At 37.4% G+C, this 17,969-nt stretch overlaps 1 protein-coding gene across 1 annotated transcript in view; it reads left to right on the plus strand.

Annotated features, from left to right (window-relative positions):
* ZNF529 (zinc finger protein 529) overlaps positions 1 to 16,613 on the plus strand; it is a 29,419-nt gene extending 12,806 nt beyond the window's left edge. The window contains exon 4 of the mRNA XM_079907624.1: positions 13,247 to 16,613. Coding sequence (XP_079763750.1) covers positions 13,247 to 14,649 — 1,403 coding nt within the window. The 3' untranslated portion in view covers positions 14,650 to 16,613. The remainder of the gene's footprint in view (positions 1 to 13,246) is intronic.
* The last annotated feature ends 1,356 nt before the right edge of the window (positions 16,614 to 17,969 follow it).

Raw genomic sequence — 17,969 nt, forward strand, 5'->3', positions numbered from 1 at the left:
TCCCCCTCCCCATATCCTCAAGTCCATTCTCTAGTAGGTCTGTATCTTTATTCCTGTCTTACCCCTAGGTTCTTCATGACATTTTCTTTTTCTTCACTTCCATATATATGTGTTAGCATACGGTATTTGTCTTTCTCTTTCTGACTTACTTCACTCTGTATGACAGACTCTAGGTCCATCCACCTCATTACAAATAGCTCAATTTCGTTTCTTTTTATGGCTCAGTAATATTTCATTGTATATATGTGCCACATCTTCTTTATCCATTCATCTGATGATGGACACTTAGGTTGTTTCCATCTCGGGCTATTGTAAATAGAGCTGCAATGAACATTTTGGTACATGACTCTTTTTGAATTATGGTTTTCTCAGGGTATATGCCCAGTAGTGGGATTGCTGGGTCGTATGGTAGTTCTATTTTTAGTTTTTTAAGGAACCTCCATACTGTTCTCCGTAGTGGCTGTACCAATTCACAATTCCACCAACAGTGCAAGAGTGTTCCCTTTTCTCCATACCATCTCCAGCATTTATTGTTTGCAGATTTTTTGATGATGGCCATTCTGACCGGTGTGAGATGATATCTCATTGTAGTTTTGATTTGCATTTCTCTAATGATTAATGATGTTGAGCGTGCTTTCATGTGTTTGTTGGCAGTCTGTATTTCTTCTTTGGAGAAATGTCTATTTAGGTCTTCTGCCCATTTTTGGATTGGGTTGTTTGTTTTATTGTGTTTGAGCTGCGTGAGCTGCTTATAAATTTTGGAGATTAATCCTTTGTCGGTTGCTTCATTTGCAAATATTTTCTCCCATTCTGAGGGTTGTCTTTTGGTCTTGTTTATGGTTTCCTTTGCTGTGCAAAAGCTTGTAAGTTTCATTAGGTCCCATTTGTTTATTTTTGTTTTTATTTCCATTTCTCTAGGAGGTGGGTAAAAAAGGGTCTTGCTGTGATTTATGTCATAGAGGGTTTTGCCTATGTTTTCATCTAAGAGTTTGATAGTTTCTGGCCTTACATTTAGGTCTTTAATCCATTTTGAGCTTGTTTTTGTGTATGGTGTTAGGGAGTGATCTAATCTCCTACTTTTACATGTACCTGTCCAGTTTTCCCAGCACCAGTTATTGAAGATGCTGTCCTTTCTCCACTGTACATTCCTGCCTCCTTTATCAAAGATAAGGTGACCATATGTGCGTGGGTTTATCTCTGGGCTTTCTATCCTGTTCCATTCATCTATCTTTCTGTTTTTGTGCCAGTACCATACTCTCTTGATTACTGTAGCTTTGTAGTATAGACTGAAGTCAGGGAGCCTGATTCCTCCAGCTCCATTTTTCGTTCTCAAGATTGCTTTGGCTATGCAGGATCTTTAGTGTTTCCATACAAATTGTGAAATTTTTTGTTCTAGTTCTGTGAAAAATGCCAGTGGTAGTTTGATGGGGATTGCATTGAATCTGTAGATTGCTTTGGGTAGTAGAGTCATTTTCACAATGTTGATTCTTCCAATCTAAGAACATGGTATATCTCTCCATCTCTTTGTATCATCCTTAATTTCTTTCATCAGTGTCTTATAATTTTCTGCATACAGGTCTTTTGTCTCCTTAGGTAGGTTTATTCCTAGGTATTTTATTCTTTTTGTTGCAGTGGTAAATGGGAGTGATTTGTTGATTTCACTTTAAGATTTTTCATCATTAGTGTATAGGAATGCCAGAGATTTCTGTGCATTAATTTTGTATCCTGCTACTTTACCAAATTCATTGATTAGCTCTAGTAGTTTTCTGGTAGCATCTTTAGGATTCTCTATGTATAGTATCATGTCATTTGCAAACAGTGACAGCTTTACTTCTCCTTTTCCAATTTGGATTCCTTTTATTTCCTTTTTTTCTCTGATTGCTGTGGCTAAAACTTACAAAACTATGTTGAATAAGAGTGGTGAGAGTGGGCAACCTTGTCTTTTTCCTGATCTTAGTGGAAATGGTTTCAGTTTTTCACCATTGAGGATGCTGTTGGCTGTGGGTTTGTCATATATGGCTTTTATTATGTTGAGAAAAGTTCCCTCTATGCCTACTTTCTGCAGGGTTTTTATCATAAATGGGTGTTGAATTTTGTCGAAAGCTTTCTCTGCATCTATTGAGATGATCATATGGTTTTTCTCCTTCAATTTGTTAATATGGTTTATCACATTGATTGATTTGCATATATTGAAGAATCCTTGCATTCCTGGAATAAACCCCACTTGATCATGGTGTATCATCCTTTTAATGTGCTGTTGGATTCTGTTTGCTAGTATTTTTTTGAGGATGTTTGCATCTATGTTCATCAGTGATATTGGCCTGTAGTTTTCTTTCTTTGTGGCATCCTTGTCTGGTTTTGGTATCAAGGTGATGGTGGCCTCATAGAATGAGTTTGGGAGTGTTCCTCCCTCTGCTATATTTTGGAAGAGTTTGAGAAGGATAGGTGTTAGCTCTTCTCTAAATGTTTGATAGAATTCACCTGTGAAGCCATCTGGTCCTGGGCTTTTGTTTGTTGGAAGATTTTTAATCACAGTTTCAATTTCAGTGCTTGTGATTGGTCTGTTCATATTTCCTATTTCTTCCTGATTCAGTCTTGGCACATTGTGCATTTCTAAGAATTTGTCCATTTCTTCCAGGTTGTCCATTTTATTGGCATAGAGTTGCTTGTAGTAATCCCTCATGATCTTTTGTATTTCTGCGGTGTCAGTTGTTACTTCTCCTTTTTCATTTCTAATTCTATTGATTTGAGTCTGCTCCCTTTTTTTCTTGATGAGTCTGGCTAGTGGTTTATCAATTTTGTTTGTCTTCTCAAAGAACCAGCTTTTAGTTTTATTGATCTTTGCTATCGTTTCCTTCATTTCTTTTTCATTTATTTCTGATCTGATTTTTATGATTTCTTTCCTTCTGCTAACTTTGGGGTTTTTTTATTCTTCTTTCCCTAATTGTTTTAGGTGCAAGGTTAGATTGTTTATTTGAGATGTTTCCTGTTTCTTAAGGTAGGATTGTACTGCTATAAACTTCCCTCTTAGAACTGCTTTTGCTGCATCCCATAGGTTTTGTGTTGTCGTGTCTCCATTGTCATTTGTTTCTAGGTATTTTTTGATTTCCTCTTTGATTTCTTCAGTGATCATTTCGTTATTAAGTAGTGTATTGTTTAGCCTCCATGTGTTTGTATTTTTTACAGATCTTTTCCTGTAATTGATGTCTAGTCTCATAGTGTTGTGGTCAGAAAAGATACTTGATACAATTTCAATTTTCTAAAATTTACCAGGGCTTGATTTGTGACCCAAGATATGATCTATCCTGGAGAATGTTCCATGAGCACTAGAGAAAAATGTGTATTCTGTTGTTTTTGGATGGACTGTCCTATAAATATCAATTAAGTCCATCTTGTTTAATGTATCAGTTAAAGCTTGTGTTTCCTTATTTATTTTCATTTTGGATGATCTGTCCATTGGGGAAAGTGGGGTGTTAAAGTCCCCTACTATGAATGTGTTACTGTCGATTTCCCCTTTTATGGCTGTTAGTATTTGCCTTATGTATTGAGGTGCTCCTATGTTGGGTGCATAAATATTTACAATTGTTATATCTTCGTCTTGGATCGACCCCTTGATCATTAGGTAGTGTCCTTCTTTGTGTCTTCTAATAGACTTTATTTTAAAGTCTATTTTGTGTCATATGAGAATTGCTACTCCAGCTTTCTTTTGGTTTCCATTTGCATGGAATATCTTTTTTCATCCCCTTACTTTCAGTCTGTATGTGCCTCTAGGTCTGAACTGGGTCTCTTGTAGACAGCATATATATGGGTCTTGTTTTTGTATCCATTCAGCCAGTCTGTGTCTTTTGGTGGGAGCATTTAGTCCATTTACATTTAAGGTAATTATCGATATGTATGTTCCTATTCCCATTTTCTTAATTGTTTTGGGTTCGTTATTGTAGATCTTTTCCTTCTCTTGTGTTTCTTGCCTAGAGAAGTTCCTTTAGCATTTGTTGTAAAGCTGGTTTGGTGGTGCTGAACTCTCTCAGCTTTTGCTTGTCTGTAAAGATTTTAATTTCTCCATCAAATCTGAATGAGATCCTTGCTGGGTAGAGTAATCTTGGTTGCAGGTTTTTCTCCTTCATCACTTTAAATATGTCCTGCCACTCCCTTCTGGCTTGCAGAGTTTCTGCTGAAAGATTAGCTGTTAAGCTTATGGGTATTCCCTTGTGTGTTATTTGTTGTTTATCCCTTGCTGCTTTTAATATGTTTTCTTTGTATTTAATTTTTGACAGTTTGATTACTGTGTGTCTTGGCATATTTCTCCTTGAATTTATCCTGTATGGGACTCTCTGTGCTTCCTGGACTTGATTAACTATTTCCTTTCCCATATTAGGGAAGTTTTCAACTATAATCTCTTCAAATATTTTCTCAGTCCCTTTCTTTTTCTCTTCTTCTTCTGGAACCCCTATAATTCGAATGTTGGTGCGTTTAATGTTGTCCCAGAGGTCTCTGAGACTGTCCTCAGTTCTTTTCACTCTTTTTTCTTTATTCTGCTCTGTAGTAGTTATTTCCACTATTTTATCTTCCAGGTCACTTATCCGTTCTTCTGCCTCAGTTATTCTGCTATTGATCCCTTCTAGAGTATTTTAAATTTCATTTATTGTGTTGTTCATCCTTGCTTGTTTCATCTTTAGTTCTTCTAAGTCCTTGTTTAATGTTTCTTGCATTTTGTCTATTCTATTTCCAAGATTTGGGATCATCTTTACTATCATTATTCTGAATTTTTTTCAGGTAGACTGCCTATTTCCTCTTCATTTGTTAGGTCTGGTGGGTTTTTATCTTGCTCCTTCATCTGCTGTGTGTTTTTCTGTCTTCTCATTTTGCTTATCTTACTGTGTTTGGGGTCTCCTTTTTGCAGGCTGCAGGTTCGTAGTTCCCGTTGTTTTTGTTGTCTGTCCCCAGTGGCTAAGGTTGGTTCAGTGGGTTTTGTAGGCTTCCTGGTGGAGGGGACTAGTGCCTGTGTTCTGGTGGTTGAGGCTGGATCTTGTCTTTCTGGTGGGCAGGTCCACGTCTGGTGGTGTGTTTTGGGGTGCCTGTGGACTTATTATGATTTTAGGCAGCCTCTCTGCTAATGGGTGGGGTTGTGTTCCTGTGTTGCTAGCTGTTTGGTATAGGTTGTCCTGCACTGTAGCTTGCTGGTCGTTGAGTGAAGCTGGGTGCTGGTGTTGAGATGGAGAGCTCTGGGAGATTTTCGCTGCTTGATATTATTTGGAGCTGGGAGGTCTCTTGTGGACCAGTGTCCTGAACTTGGCTCTCCCACCTCAGAGGCACAGCACTGACTCCTGGCTGCAGCACCAAGAGCCTTTCATCCACACGGATAAAGAGGAAAAGGGGAAAAAAATCATAAATCTTGCTCTCAAAGTCCACCTCCTCAATTTGGGATGATTCGTTGTGTATTCATGTATTCCACAGATGCAGGTACATCAAGTTGATTGTGGAGCTTTAATCCGCTGCTTCTGAGTCTGCTGGGAGAGATTTCCCTTTCTCTTCTTTGTTTGCACAGCTCCCGGGGTTCAGCTTTGGATTTGGCCCCGCCTCTGCGTGTAGGTCGCCGGAGGGCGTCTGTTCTTCGCTCAGATAGGATGGGGTTAAAGGAGCAGCTGCTTTGGGGGCTCTGGCTCACTCAGGCTGGGGGGAGGGAGGGGTACGGAGTGTGGGGTGAGCCTGCAGCGGCAGAGGCCGACGTGACTTGCACCAGCCTGAGGCGTGCTGTTCGTTCTCCCAGGGAAGTTGTCCCTGGATCCCGGGACCCTGGCAGTGGCGGGCTGCACAGGCTCCCCGGAAGCGGGGTGTGGATAGTGACCTGTGCTCGCACACAGGCTTCTTGGTGGCGGCAGCAGCAGCCTTAGCATCTCATGCACGTCTCTGGGGTCCGCGCTTTTAGCCGTGGCTCGCGCCCATCTCTGGAGCACCTTTAAGCAGTGCTCTTAATCCCCTCACCTCATGCACCACGAAACAAAGAGGGAAGAAAAAGTTTCTTGCCTCTTCGGCAGCTCCAGACTTTTCCCCCGACTCCTTCCCAGCTAGCCATGGTGCACTAATCCTCTGCAGGCTGTGTTCATGCCGCCAACCCCGGTCCTCTCCCTGCGCTCCGACTGAAGCCCAAGCCTCAGCTCCCAGCCCCGCCTGCCGCGGCGGGTGAGCAGACAGGCCTCTCGGGCTGGTGAGTGCCGGTTGGCACCAATCCTCTGTGCGGGAATCTCTCTGCTTTGCCCTCCACACCCCTGTTGCTCTGCTCTCCTCTGCAGCTCCAAAGCTTTCCCCCTCTGCCACCCACAGTCTCCGCCCGCGAAGGGGCTTCCTAGTGTGTGGAAACCTTTCCTCCTTCACAGCTCCCTCCCAGTGGTGCAGGTCCCGTCCCTATCCTTTTGTCTCTGTTTATTATTTTTTCTTTTGCCCTACCCAGGTACGGGGGTAGTTTCTTGCCTTTTGGCAGGCCTGGGGTCTTCTGCCAGCGTTCAGTAGGAGTTCTGTAGGAGTTGTTCCCCATGTAGATGTATTTCTGGTATATCTGTGGGGAGGAAGGTGATCTCCACGTCTTACTCTTCTGCCAATTTCCCCTCCTTCTCCCCAGTGCATGGGTTTATTTGCTCCATGGCATGTGGGATCTTCCCAAACCAGGGCTTGAACCCATGTCTCCTGCATTGGTAGGTGGATTCTTAACCACTGTGCCACCAGGGAAGTCCTTGGATTTGACTTGTAGGATACATACACTGTATCCTTTGAGATATCTATTATATTTTTTTGAGCCCAGAATTGCTAAAATTTCTTTATTATTTTCTTACCCACCTTCTGGGAGAACAGCTGAGATACTGTGTCCTGAGTTGTTATGATTATTAAAAGAATTTGTATAATTTATATTGTTACATTGGCAAATAGAAGTCATATTCATTGCCTGACACAAGTGTTGTCTTACACCTGCTATGGGGTTAAAGAACTTTGCATTTAACGTTAAGTCAGTATTCCAGCAAGGACCTTTTAATGTTTTAGAAAACTCCTTGTTTTCCTCTCAGCTCACATAGTTCTTGCCTTGTACCAGGCCCCGATTTAAGCCCTTTTAATATACTGAGTTATCTAATTCTACAACCTTATGGCATAAATACTACTTGCATTATTGTTCTTTGAAGAGATTGCTAAGACAAAGAGTATTTAGGCTACCCCTCCAGGGTTACTTAGCTAGTTAGTGTCAGACGCAGGTTTTCTTACCCAAGCAGTCTGATGCCAAAGTTGATATTCTTAGCTGTTACAACATACTGCCTCTCAAGGCAAAGAGATAGCATGGGTTTAAATAAAAGAAGACATTTCTTTACCTGTCTGGTAAAGTATTTATACAGCTAGCCATTAACAATCAAAAACTATGATGGGCTAAAGTATACTAAACCAATGAAAATCAACAAATCCATAATGATACATAAATAAGAGGTCAGAAAATTTTTACTCTCTTTATACTTTGTAATTCTATGGTCACTCTAAGGTGAATGTTCTTTCAATCTTCTCATATTTATCTTCTCTGAAGTCTTTCATTTCAACCTCATTTATTAAAAACTTAACCAATTCTCAAAAGTGTTTTTTAGAATTGGTTATGATTCTTATATATTTCTATATATTATGTTACATTTCTTTGTTGTAAACAGAGTGTTCCATTTCTAAGCCAGTTTTGACTGCCTTATTAGTGGAAGGGAAGTTGTCCTGGAGGGTTACGAGGAATGTGACAAGTAAACGGGGCTAGGTGAGTGAGGACTTGATGAAGCAAGGAAAGCCATCACCAGAGTAAAAAGCCCAGCCTGTCCAAGAGGAGGTTGGCCCCTGTGATGTTTTGGGGAAACTCCCTTTAAACCCCTATGGGAAAAGAGCCTGATACTTGGGGAAGCAAATTAAGATCTTCCCCAATTCAACCAACATTTCCCCTAGTTCCTCTTGTATTTAGACTTACATAAATGTCTTCACTGACAAAAAAATCTTGGTCATTTTTATAATCAACACTTAATCAGTGTGTACAGTAAGACAGATATTGTGTTAGCCCTATAAGTACAATGGTAAGAAAGATCAATACAGATCTTAATGTCATGGAACTAACATACTAGTAAGTGAGATATATAATAAATAGGTAAATAAATAATTAGAAAATATATCATGGATAGTGATATGGGCTATGAAGAAAAGTAAGCAAAATAAAGGGATGAAGAATAATGGAACTAATTCAGATATTATGGTCAGAAAGGGATCTCTCTGGTCCTACTTTAGCATTCTATGAATACACAGTTCCTCATCAACAATTCACTTAATGCTTTTTACAATTGAAAACCTTCATTTAAATCAGTGTTGTACTAAGTCCGTCATTCCTTCTAATACATTTAATTAGTTACCCTCATGCTACTTGATAAACTTGAAATCTAATGGAAAAGGCAGCAAGTGTTTGATTATACTCTTTATATGATTGTAACTAATTAGCCACCTCAAATGGTGCACTTGAAATTTTCTGACCTCTTATTTACATATCATTATGGATTTGTTGATTTTCATTGGTTTAGTGTACTTTAGCCCATCACAGTCTTTGTTGATGCCTAGCTGTATAAATACTAATTCCTTATGGATTTTTGTGTACCTTTGACTTGATTCTTTATTCTTTGAATTTACTATTGCTTTCTGAAGCTTTCCCAGGCTCACCCTATACCTTCCCTATCCCAGACCAAACACCTGAATTGGTTAAAAGTGAGTTCTTCTGGTCTTCCATGTTTTATGTGTTTTGTTCCTTTTTAAAAAATTAATTCTAGCTATAAATTTTTAGTTGTTTAGTTAACATGTTTAGGTACACAAAGTACTTTTTACCCTCTTTTGATTATTGTATTGTCAAAATGGTGGTCTCCTTTGATGATTTGTGTCTTTTTGTTATAGTTCATTAATATTATAAAACATTCTTGCTTCTGTCACAACAGTCAAGGGCACATTTTCTACCTTACCTGCTCCAGGTTCGTGACTCAGATCTTTATTTTAGGAGCCATGGTTCATTACCTGGTTTATTGCCACAACCTGGGCAATAGGCATTCTTATGATTTTTTGTTTCATGGGAGGTAAGTCTTTGACAATTTTATCTCTTTCTAGCAAATTGTTCATTTTTCAACTTTTATGGCTTCTAGGGTTTTCAGTATTTATTTACCTAGAAAATAATTCATAAGTCAACATTTTCAAATTGGTTGGCATATGAGCCTTATAACATTTAAAAATACCCTCTGTGATGGTTCTTTCATTTGTCATTTACTTTTTTTTTTAATAGATCTTTATTGGAGTATAATTGCTTCACAATACTGTGTTAGTTTCTGTTGTACACCAAAGTGAATCAGCCGTATGCATACATATGTCCCTATATCCCCTCCCTCATGAGCCTCCTTCCCATCCTCCTATCCCACCCCTCTAGGTCATTGCAAAGCACAGAGCTGATCTCTCTGTGCTATGCTGCTGCTTCCCACTAGCTAACTACTTTACATTCGGTCGTGTATATATGTCGACGCTACTCTCTCACTTCGCCCCAGCTTACCCCTCCCACCCCATGTCCTCAAGTCCATTCTCTATGTCTGCATCTTTATTCCTGCCCTGCAACTAGGTTCATCAATACCTTTTTTTTTTTTTTAGATTCCATGTATATGTGTTAGAATATGGTATTTGTTTTTCTCTTTCTGACTTACTTCACTCTGTATAACAGACTCTAGGTCCATCAACCTCACTACAAATAACTCAATTTCGTTTCTTTTTATGGTTGAGTAATATTCCATTGTATATGTGTGCCACATCTTCTTTATCCATTTGTTTGTCGATGGACATTTAGGTTGGTTCCATGTCCTGGCTATTGTAAATAGTGCTGCAGTGAACACTGTGGTACATGTCTCTTTTTGAATTATACTTTTCTCAGGGTATATGCCTAGTAGTGGGATTGCTGGGTCATATGGTAGTTCTATTTTTAGTTTTTTAAGGAACCTCCATACTGTTTTCCATAGTGGTTGTTTCAATTTACATTCCCACCAACAGTGCAGCAGGGTTCTCTTTTCACCAAACCCTTTCCAGCATTTATTGTTTCTAGACTGTTTGATAATAGCCATTCTGACTGGCATGAGGTGATACCTCATTGTAGTTTTGATTCGCATTCCTCTAATAATTAGTGATGTTGAGCATCTTTTCATGTGCTTCTTGGCCATCTGTATGTCTTCCTTGGTGAAATGTCTATTTAGGTCTTCCATCCATTTTTTTTTTTTTTTTTTTTTGCGTTACACGGGCCTCTCACCATTGTGGCCTCTGCTGCTGTGGAGCAAATGCTCCAGACACGCAGGCTCAGTGGCCATGGCTCACGGGCCTAGCTGCTCCACAGCATGTGGGATCCTCCCAGACTGGGGCACAAACCCGTGTCTCCTGCATCGGCAGGCAGACTCCCAACCACTGTGCCACCAGGGAAGCCCCTTCCACCTTTTTTTTTTTTTTATCCATTTTTAATTGGATTTTTTCTTTAAGTTCCATTTGTTTATTTTTATTTTTATTTCCTTTACTCTAGGAGGTGGGTCAAAAAAGATCTTCCTGTGGTTTGTGTCAGAGTGTTTTTCCTATGTTTTCCTCTAAGAGTTTTATAGTGTCTGGTCTTACATTTAGGTCTTTAATCCATTTGGAGTTTATTTTTGTGTATGGTGTTAGGGAGTGTTCTAATTTCATTCTTTTACATGTAGCTGTCCAGTTTTCCCAGCACCACTTATTGAAGAGGCTCTCCTTTCTCCATTGTATGTTCTTGCCTCCCTTCTCATAAATTAGATGACAATATGTGCGTGGGTTTATCTCTGGGCATTCTATCCTGTTCCATTGATCTACTTTTCTGTTTTTGTGCCAGTACCATACTGTCTTGATTACTGAAGCTTTGTGGTATAGTTTGAAGTCAGGGAGCCTGATTCCTCCGTCTCCGTTTTTCTTTCTCAAGATTGCTTTGGCTATTTGGGTCTTTTGTGTTTCCATACGAATTGTAAAATTTTTTGTTCTAATTCTGTGAGGAATACCACTAGGAGTTTGATGGGGATTGCATTAAATCTGTAGATTGCTTTGGGTAGTATAGTCATTTTCACAGTATTGATTCTTCCAATCCAAGGACATGGTATATTTCTCCATCTGTTTATGTCATCTTTGATTTCTTTCACTTTTTATATTTGTTGATTATATTCTTTATATGTTCTCTAACTCATCACATTCTGATTCTATATTTATTGAATTCTCCTCTCACCTTTTCTTTAGGTCACTTTGTTCTTTTCTGTCTTCTTGAATGGAATGTATACATTGGTTTTCATTCTTTCAGTTTTATCAATATAAGTGTCTAAATTCTTACTTTCTATGTGACTAATACTGAGTTTCATAGATTTTTAATGTGCAATATTTTCAACGCCACCATTCCCTGAAAGTTTTGTAATTTCAGTTACATTTCCACGATAACTAAACAGTTATTTGATAGAAAGTGTCTTCATTTCTAAGTGGAAGTACTTTTAATTTACTGATATTGGCATTCATTTATGATTTTATTGTTTCAGTCAAATAATGGTGTTTGCATTATTTCACCTTAATTATACATAATTCAGTCACAAGAAATTATTTTTGCCTTTTATCATGCAATGTATATCAGTCACTTTGGATTTTCCTTAGGTTGTTCCCTCATCTGATTGCCAATCTCCAGCTAGGTCCAAGAGATCTTTTGTTACAAAGTGCCTTACACTCTTGCCCACCTCCACCACATTTTACATATCATTCTGTTACCAAATTCTCCTTTTCAGCCGCAGGTTTACTCAGAATTGCATAAGCTTTACAATATGGGAAATACCTATTATAATATCTAAAACATTCTGATACTATTTTAGGCAGTATAGCTTTGAGAATAAGAAAATGGAAAGGAATACCTGGGAAAGAGCATGAAGGAAAACATTTAAATATAGGCTAGGATTTCAGGAGGATAGATGAATAATAGTGAAAATGTTACTGAAGAGAGGTAAATAAAACACCATCTTTATTGGGATGAAGAAACTCATGGTTTTGCATAGGAGGAAATTAACAGCAGTGATCGAGACAGTATGCATAGGTGGAGAGGCAATTGGAAAACAATCATTTATAAACACTATTATATATATGAATGTATCTTACTATATTATAATTTTCATGTATATAAATTTATATATATAAAATCACTGTAGTGTAGTGTGAGGTTTTAAAGGCATGGAGATTCTTATAGTTATATAATTATTCTGGTAATTGTGTTACCAGAATTGTGTTACCAAAAAGTGACTTCTTTTTGTAATATTGGCTTTTATTCTCACATTGCTTTCAACCAGTGATTTGCTTTTCCTGTAATTATAAATTACTATGACCTTGGGGCTTGCTATTCAGTGGCACATAGAATGACTTTATTTGTCCTTTTGGAGTTTAATAAGGAAATAAACAGTATGATAACAGAGAAAATTACAGATTACACAATTGGAAAAATGGGTATGAGGGCAAGGAACTAGATATTGGAATAGAGACATAGATATGAACTTACTTAGAGTCAGCTAGTACATAATTTCAGAGGGTAGTAACTTTTAGACCCAGACAATGAAAAGGAAGTAGTATATAAGGATTCCATTTCTGAGAAATGAAATATCTTGTGGGTATCTCTAAATGATAGGAAATGTGGTTTGATGCAGAAGGTGAAAATGATTAGGTGAAAGGGGATAATGGATTAAAATGTTGTTTTACAAGCAGCACCCTGTTATCGATGATAAAGTATTGGGATTATATTGTAAAAGAAGAAAAGTATCAGAAAATTGTTAGTATGTATCAGTAATCAAATTGTGATCTGTATTTGCAGTATCTCTACAAGATACTGATGACTAAATTCCACATCTATAGGTGTTGATTCAGTTTATCTGGATTAGTTCATGAACATCAGTACTTGACAAGCTTACTAGGTGATGATCAACACCAAAATTTCAGACCCACTGACTTAATCCATTTCTCTTAGCACAAACCTCACAACCTTATGTTATACTCTTAACATTCTCTGAGTTCTCTTTACCTTTCCTCAAACTTCATAACAGTATTTTAATCATTCACTTATACTGTGAATTATTTTCAGTTTTTTTCCTGTGCATTTTATAACTATTTTATCTTTGTTACACATGAAAAAAGAAATTGTTTTTTCCCTTTCTTTCAGACTTGGAATCCAAGTGTGACAAAAAGACTTTATCTACAGAGAAGGACATTATTGAAAAAAATGATTCTCAGTGGGAAGTAATAGAAAGTAGTAAATTAGTTGGCCTTGAGAACTCCATTGTCAGAAATGATTGGCAAAGCAAAAGGAAGACTGAAGTGCAAAGACCTGAAGTGGGATATTTCAGTCAAATGAAAATCATCTCTGAAAAAGTACCCAATTACAAAAATCATAAATCTCTTACATTACATCAGAGAATTCATGATAGTGAGAAGCCCTGTAAGGAATATGGGAAGGTCCTTAGTTGTGACTTAAACTTTGATGAATATGAGAAAATATATACTGAGAAAACCTCTGAACGTAGTAGATATTGGAAAACCTTTGGAGTAGATGACCCACATACCCTACAACTGAATATTCATACTGGTGTGAAACCTTGTAAATGTATGGAATGTGGGAATGCATTTGGTTTTTGTGAAGACCATAGTGTACACTGTGATGATCAGAACTGCTATAAATGTAAGCAATATGGAAGGACTTTTAGGAGAATTGAAAAAATCACTGCACTTCAAAGAATTCATGATGGTGAGAAACCCTATGAATGCACTTCCTGTAGGAAATCGTTTAGAGTGCATGCACAACTTACTAGACATCAGAAAATCCATACTGATGAGAAACCTTACAAATGTATGGAATGTGGCAAGGACTTTAGATTTCATTCACAACTAACTGAACATCAGAGAATTCATACTGGTGAGAAGCCATACAAATGTATACAATGTGAGAAGGTCTTTAGAATTCGTTCACAGCTTATTGAACATCAGAGAATTCATACTGGTGAGAAACCTTATGCATGTAAAGAATGTGGGAAGACTTTTGGAGTCTGTCGAGAACTTGCTCGACATCAGAGAATTCATAGTGGTAAGAAACCCTATGAATGCAAAGCATGTGGAAAGGTCTTTAGAAACAGTTCATCCCTGACTAGACATCAGAGAATTCATACTGGTGAGAAACCATATAAATGTAAGGAATGTGGGAAAGCTTTTGGAGTAGGTAGTGAACTTACTCGACATCAGAGAATTCACAGTGGTCAGAAACCTTATGAATGTAAAGTGTGTGGAAAGTTCTTTAGACTTACTTCAGCCCTTATTCAACATCAGAGAATTCATAGTGGTGAGAAACCTTATGAATGTAAGGTATGTGGGAAGGCCTTTAGACACAGTTCAGCCCTTACTGAACATCAGAGAATTCATACTGGAGAGAAACCTTACGAATGCAAGGCATGTGGGAAGGCCTTTAGACATAGTTCATCCTTTACAAAACATCAGAGAATTCATAATAGTAAGAAACCCTATGAATGTAAGGAATGTGGGAATGCCTTTAGAGTGGGCAGGCAACTTACTTGACATTAAACAAGTTGTACTGGTGAGAAGATTTTTGAATGAAAGACATATATAAAGCCCATTTGTTTCTGAGTTTCATTGGAAAAATATGTGTATTTAAGTAGAAGTTATCGCAGAGATTCTACCTCAATTAAATCTATTTCCAGACTTTATGGCCACTCTAGAACTAGAATTATTCATTCATAAGTGAGATATACTTTCAACTTTGTTCAATATCACCAAATATTTCTCCTTTTTATATCAATTAACATTCTGAATATCCGTTTATGTAGGATGATGCCTATCAATCCGTTTCTTAAATGGGAAATGTATTTCCCTAATTATTAATTATTTGAGTTATTTTCATATGAGTTTTTTTTTTTTTGCGGTACGCGGGCCTCTCACTGTTGTGAAGCACAGGCTCCAGATGCGCAGGCTCAGTGGCCATGGCTCACGGGCCCAGCCGCTCCATGGCATGTGGGATCCTCCTGGACCGGGGCACAAACCCGTGTCCCTTGCATCAGCAGGTGGACTGTCAACCACTGCGCCACCAGGGAAGCCCTCATACGAGTTTCTTGTCCAAGGATCTTTTGCTTACAGTTACTTTTGGTGTTTGTGTTTTTGGCTATTTATTGTTTTTGGCTTAGTGATTTGTAATATTGCTCAAATATATCTTTTGCATTCTAATTTTTTGCCTGTTTTATATGGCATACTTATCTTCTCCAGGGAGTTAGAACCCCCAGACACTATGTGGTTTTAAAGTTTTGTGGTCCTGCAAGGTGTTTGTGTAGATTTGTTTTGTTTTCTCTTGATTTTGTTTTAATGGTAGATGTTTTAACTTTTCCATTGTCATCAAATGTTTGAATTCTTTCTGAATTTCTATTTTGTTTTGACACAACAGACTTCCCTAAATACCTTTTGCAACACAATTCCTTTAAGGAGTCTTTTCACCTCTAGGCAGTACCAGTAGGCATCCAAATGAAATGAGCATTTAAAATATTTCATAAAATATTCTAACCCAATCTTACATCTCTTAAATTTGTTAGGCAGCTTTAAAAGTAGGAGAAAACCTACAGCTATTGCAATGATTATAAACTGGTCACTAAAATCAAGAGGGTTTACAACGCTGCTATTTACCATGGCTTCAATTGGGTTTTGTATCTATTTATAATTTTCCTTTTTATTCCGTTCAGGGTTGTCTTACTGTGTTTTGGCAGTTGGAAAATCAGTAGACCTTTGATTTTAGCAATCTCCCCTGACTCAGGAAAAACGAAAAGACAACAACAAAAAAATGAGACAGTTAATAAGGTTGCAAATCTTAGCTACTCATCACCTCTTTCTTATGACAGTTGACCTGGTTATATAATCAAAGTGATCAAAAGCCACTGGTTATTGATTTTTATAAGAAAATTTACCTGTTATATTTACATACATTTACATCACTGTCATTCATTAGATTTTAACTTTTGAGATTGGTATCTTGCCCAGTTTTGCATGATCAGCAATAGTAAGTAAGGTTTTCTCATTGGGTATACTGCGCTATGTTTTCTTTACATATTCCTTATTAGTAATTTACTTAAGTTAGCAGTTATTAAAAGTATGTAACAGCTAGATCATTCATGTCCTACAGAGTAAAAGAATGGGTCTCTGTTGTTACCCTTATTAGGATACTTGCTATTTCATATCTTTGAAATAGTTCAATTGTATTATAATTATTAATGTTGTTATTAATAGCTCACTCTATTTACTGAGCTGTCATGTGACCACACTGCTGATTTGCTCTTATATCCTACTCTACCTGGTTATTCTGAGTTACCATCAATGCTGATTAATTTCCCTCTTCTTGCACAGTACTCCAGAGCTACTTGCCCTACTCTTCTTTGTGTGTTTTTAATATTTTTTGCTTGCTCGAACAAACTAAAACAGTGAGCTATCCAAACCTTATATACGGACTTAAAATTAATGACAGAAATAAAATAACCATGTGGCTTGACACTTATTTTTTGAATCATTAATGAATAAATGAAAAAAAAATACAACACATCCTTATTGTCTCCCTTATTTGTAATTACAGCTACATTTTGTTCACATTACATTAATATTTTGGTCACATTACATTAACATTTTCCTTTGAATTTTGTTATGAACTCCTGTCATTTCACAGACTGCTAATATGATAAACCAAAATGTAACATTTGGTACTTCTTTTTCTTGGTGCTCAAATTGATAAAATTTATTCCTTTCCATTTTCATTTGTTCCTTTATCCTTTCCACATTTTCCCTAGCCTACTTGGAAGCTTTGGGTTCTTTCCCCAAATACAAGGGGATGTTCCAGACCTATCCTGTTTATTGCTGTCCTGAACCATAAAATTAGCTACTGCAAGGAAAGGATTCTGGTTCAATTTAATGGTGAAGAATTCTAATTAATAAATGTAAAGGGAATGAGGGAAATAGGAAATCACCATAATAATAGTGGTAATTATATACAAAATCCATTGATGGATGGTAAGATTTGAAGGTGAAAGTATAAGGAAAAATTGGGATATTAGAATTGTTTCAAAGTATCTCTCCCAAGTATTTAATTACAAAGATAAAACATTGCACACACACCTTTAACTGAATAATCACCAACAATGAGACACTGGCATCAAGGTGATGCACTAAGAAGGGCAAACACTTGGGTAGTATTCTCACCAAAACATGCGTAACTATGTTCTAATAATGAAGGAACTGCAGGTAGACCCAAAATGAATAGCCTTTTGTAAAATAACTTGCCCAATACTCCAAAAGTTCATAACTTTTCTAGGTCATAAAAGGCAAGGGAACTAAATACAATGCTGGATTGTGGATTCAATTTTTGGAACATTAGCAGAGAAAACTTGAGGAAATTCAATCAAACCTGTCATTTGATGATAGTATTGTTCCCAATGTTAATGTCCTGGTTTTGATCATTATACTACAGTAGTGTAAAATGTTAGTATTAGGCAAACTGGGAGAAGGGCATATGGAAACTCTGTAGTCCTCTTGCAATTCTTTTTTTTTTTTTCTTCTTTCAATTCTTAAGAACAGAATTTATTTTTTTAATACTCTGTTTCCAGTCAAAATGGGAATAATAGAGGCAGGATTTACCTTCCTGCCTAAAATAACAAAACACTAGATAAAATATGAGAAATAAAGGTTTTCAGACATTGGACACCAGGCAACACAATGGTAATGCCTAAGAAAGTATAAACAAATGTGATCCACACATTTGACCCAGCCTACTGCCTAGAGAGCATTTCCACACCTCAGCACTGTGAGGGGGAATACAAGGGGCGCTTTGTAATCTCCCTAAGTAGACAAGA

The sequence above is a fragment of the Stenella coeruleoalba genome (assembly GCF_951394435.1).
Source record: "Stenella coeruleoalba genome assembly, chromosome: 20".
In the NCBI taxonomy this organism is placed as follows: Eukaryota; Metazoa; Chordata; class Mammalia; order Artiodactyla; family Delphinidae; genus Stenella; species Stenella coeruleoalba.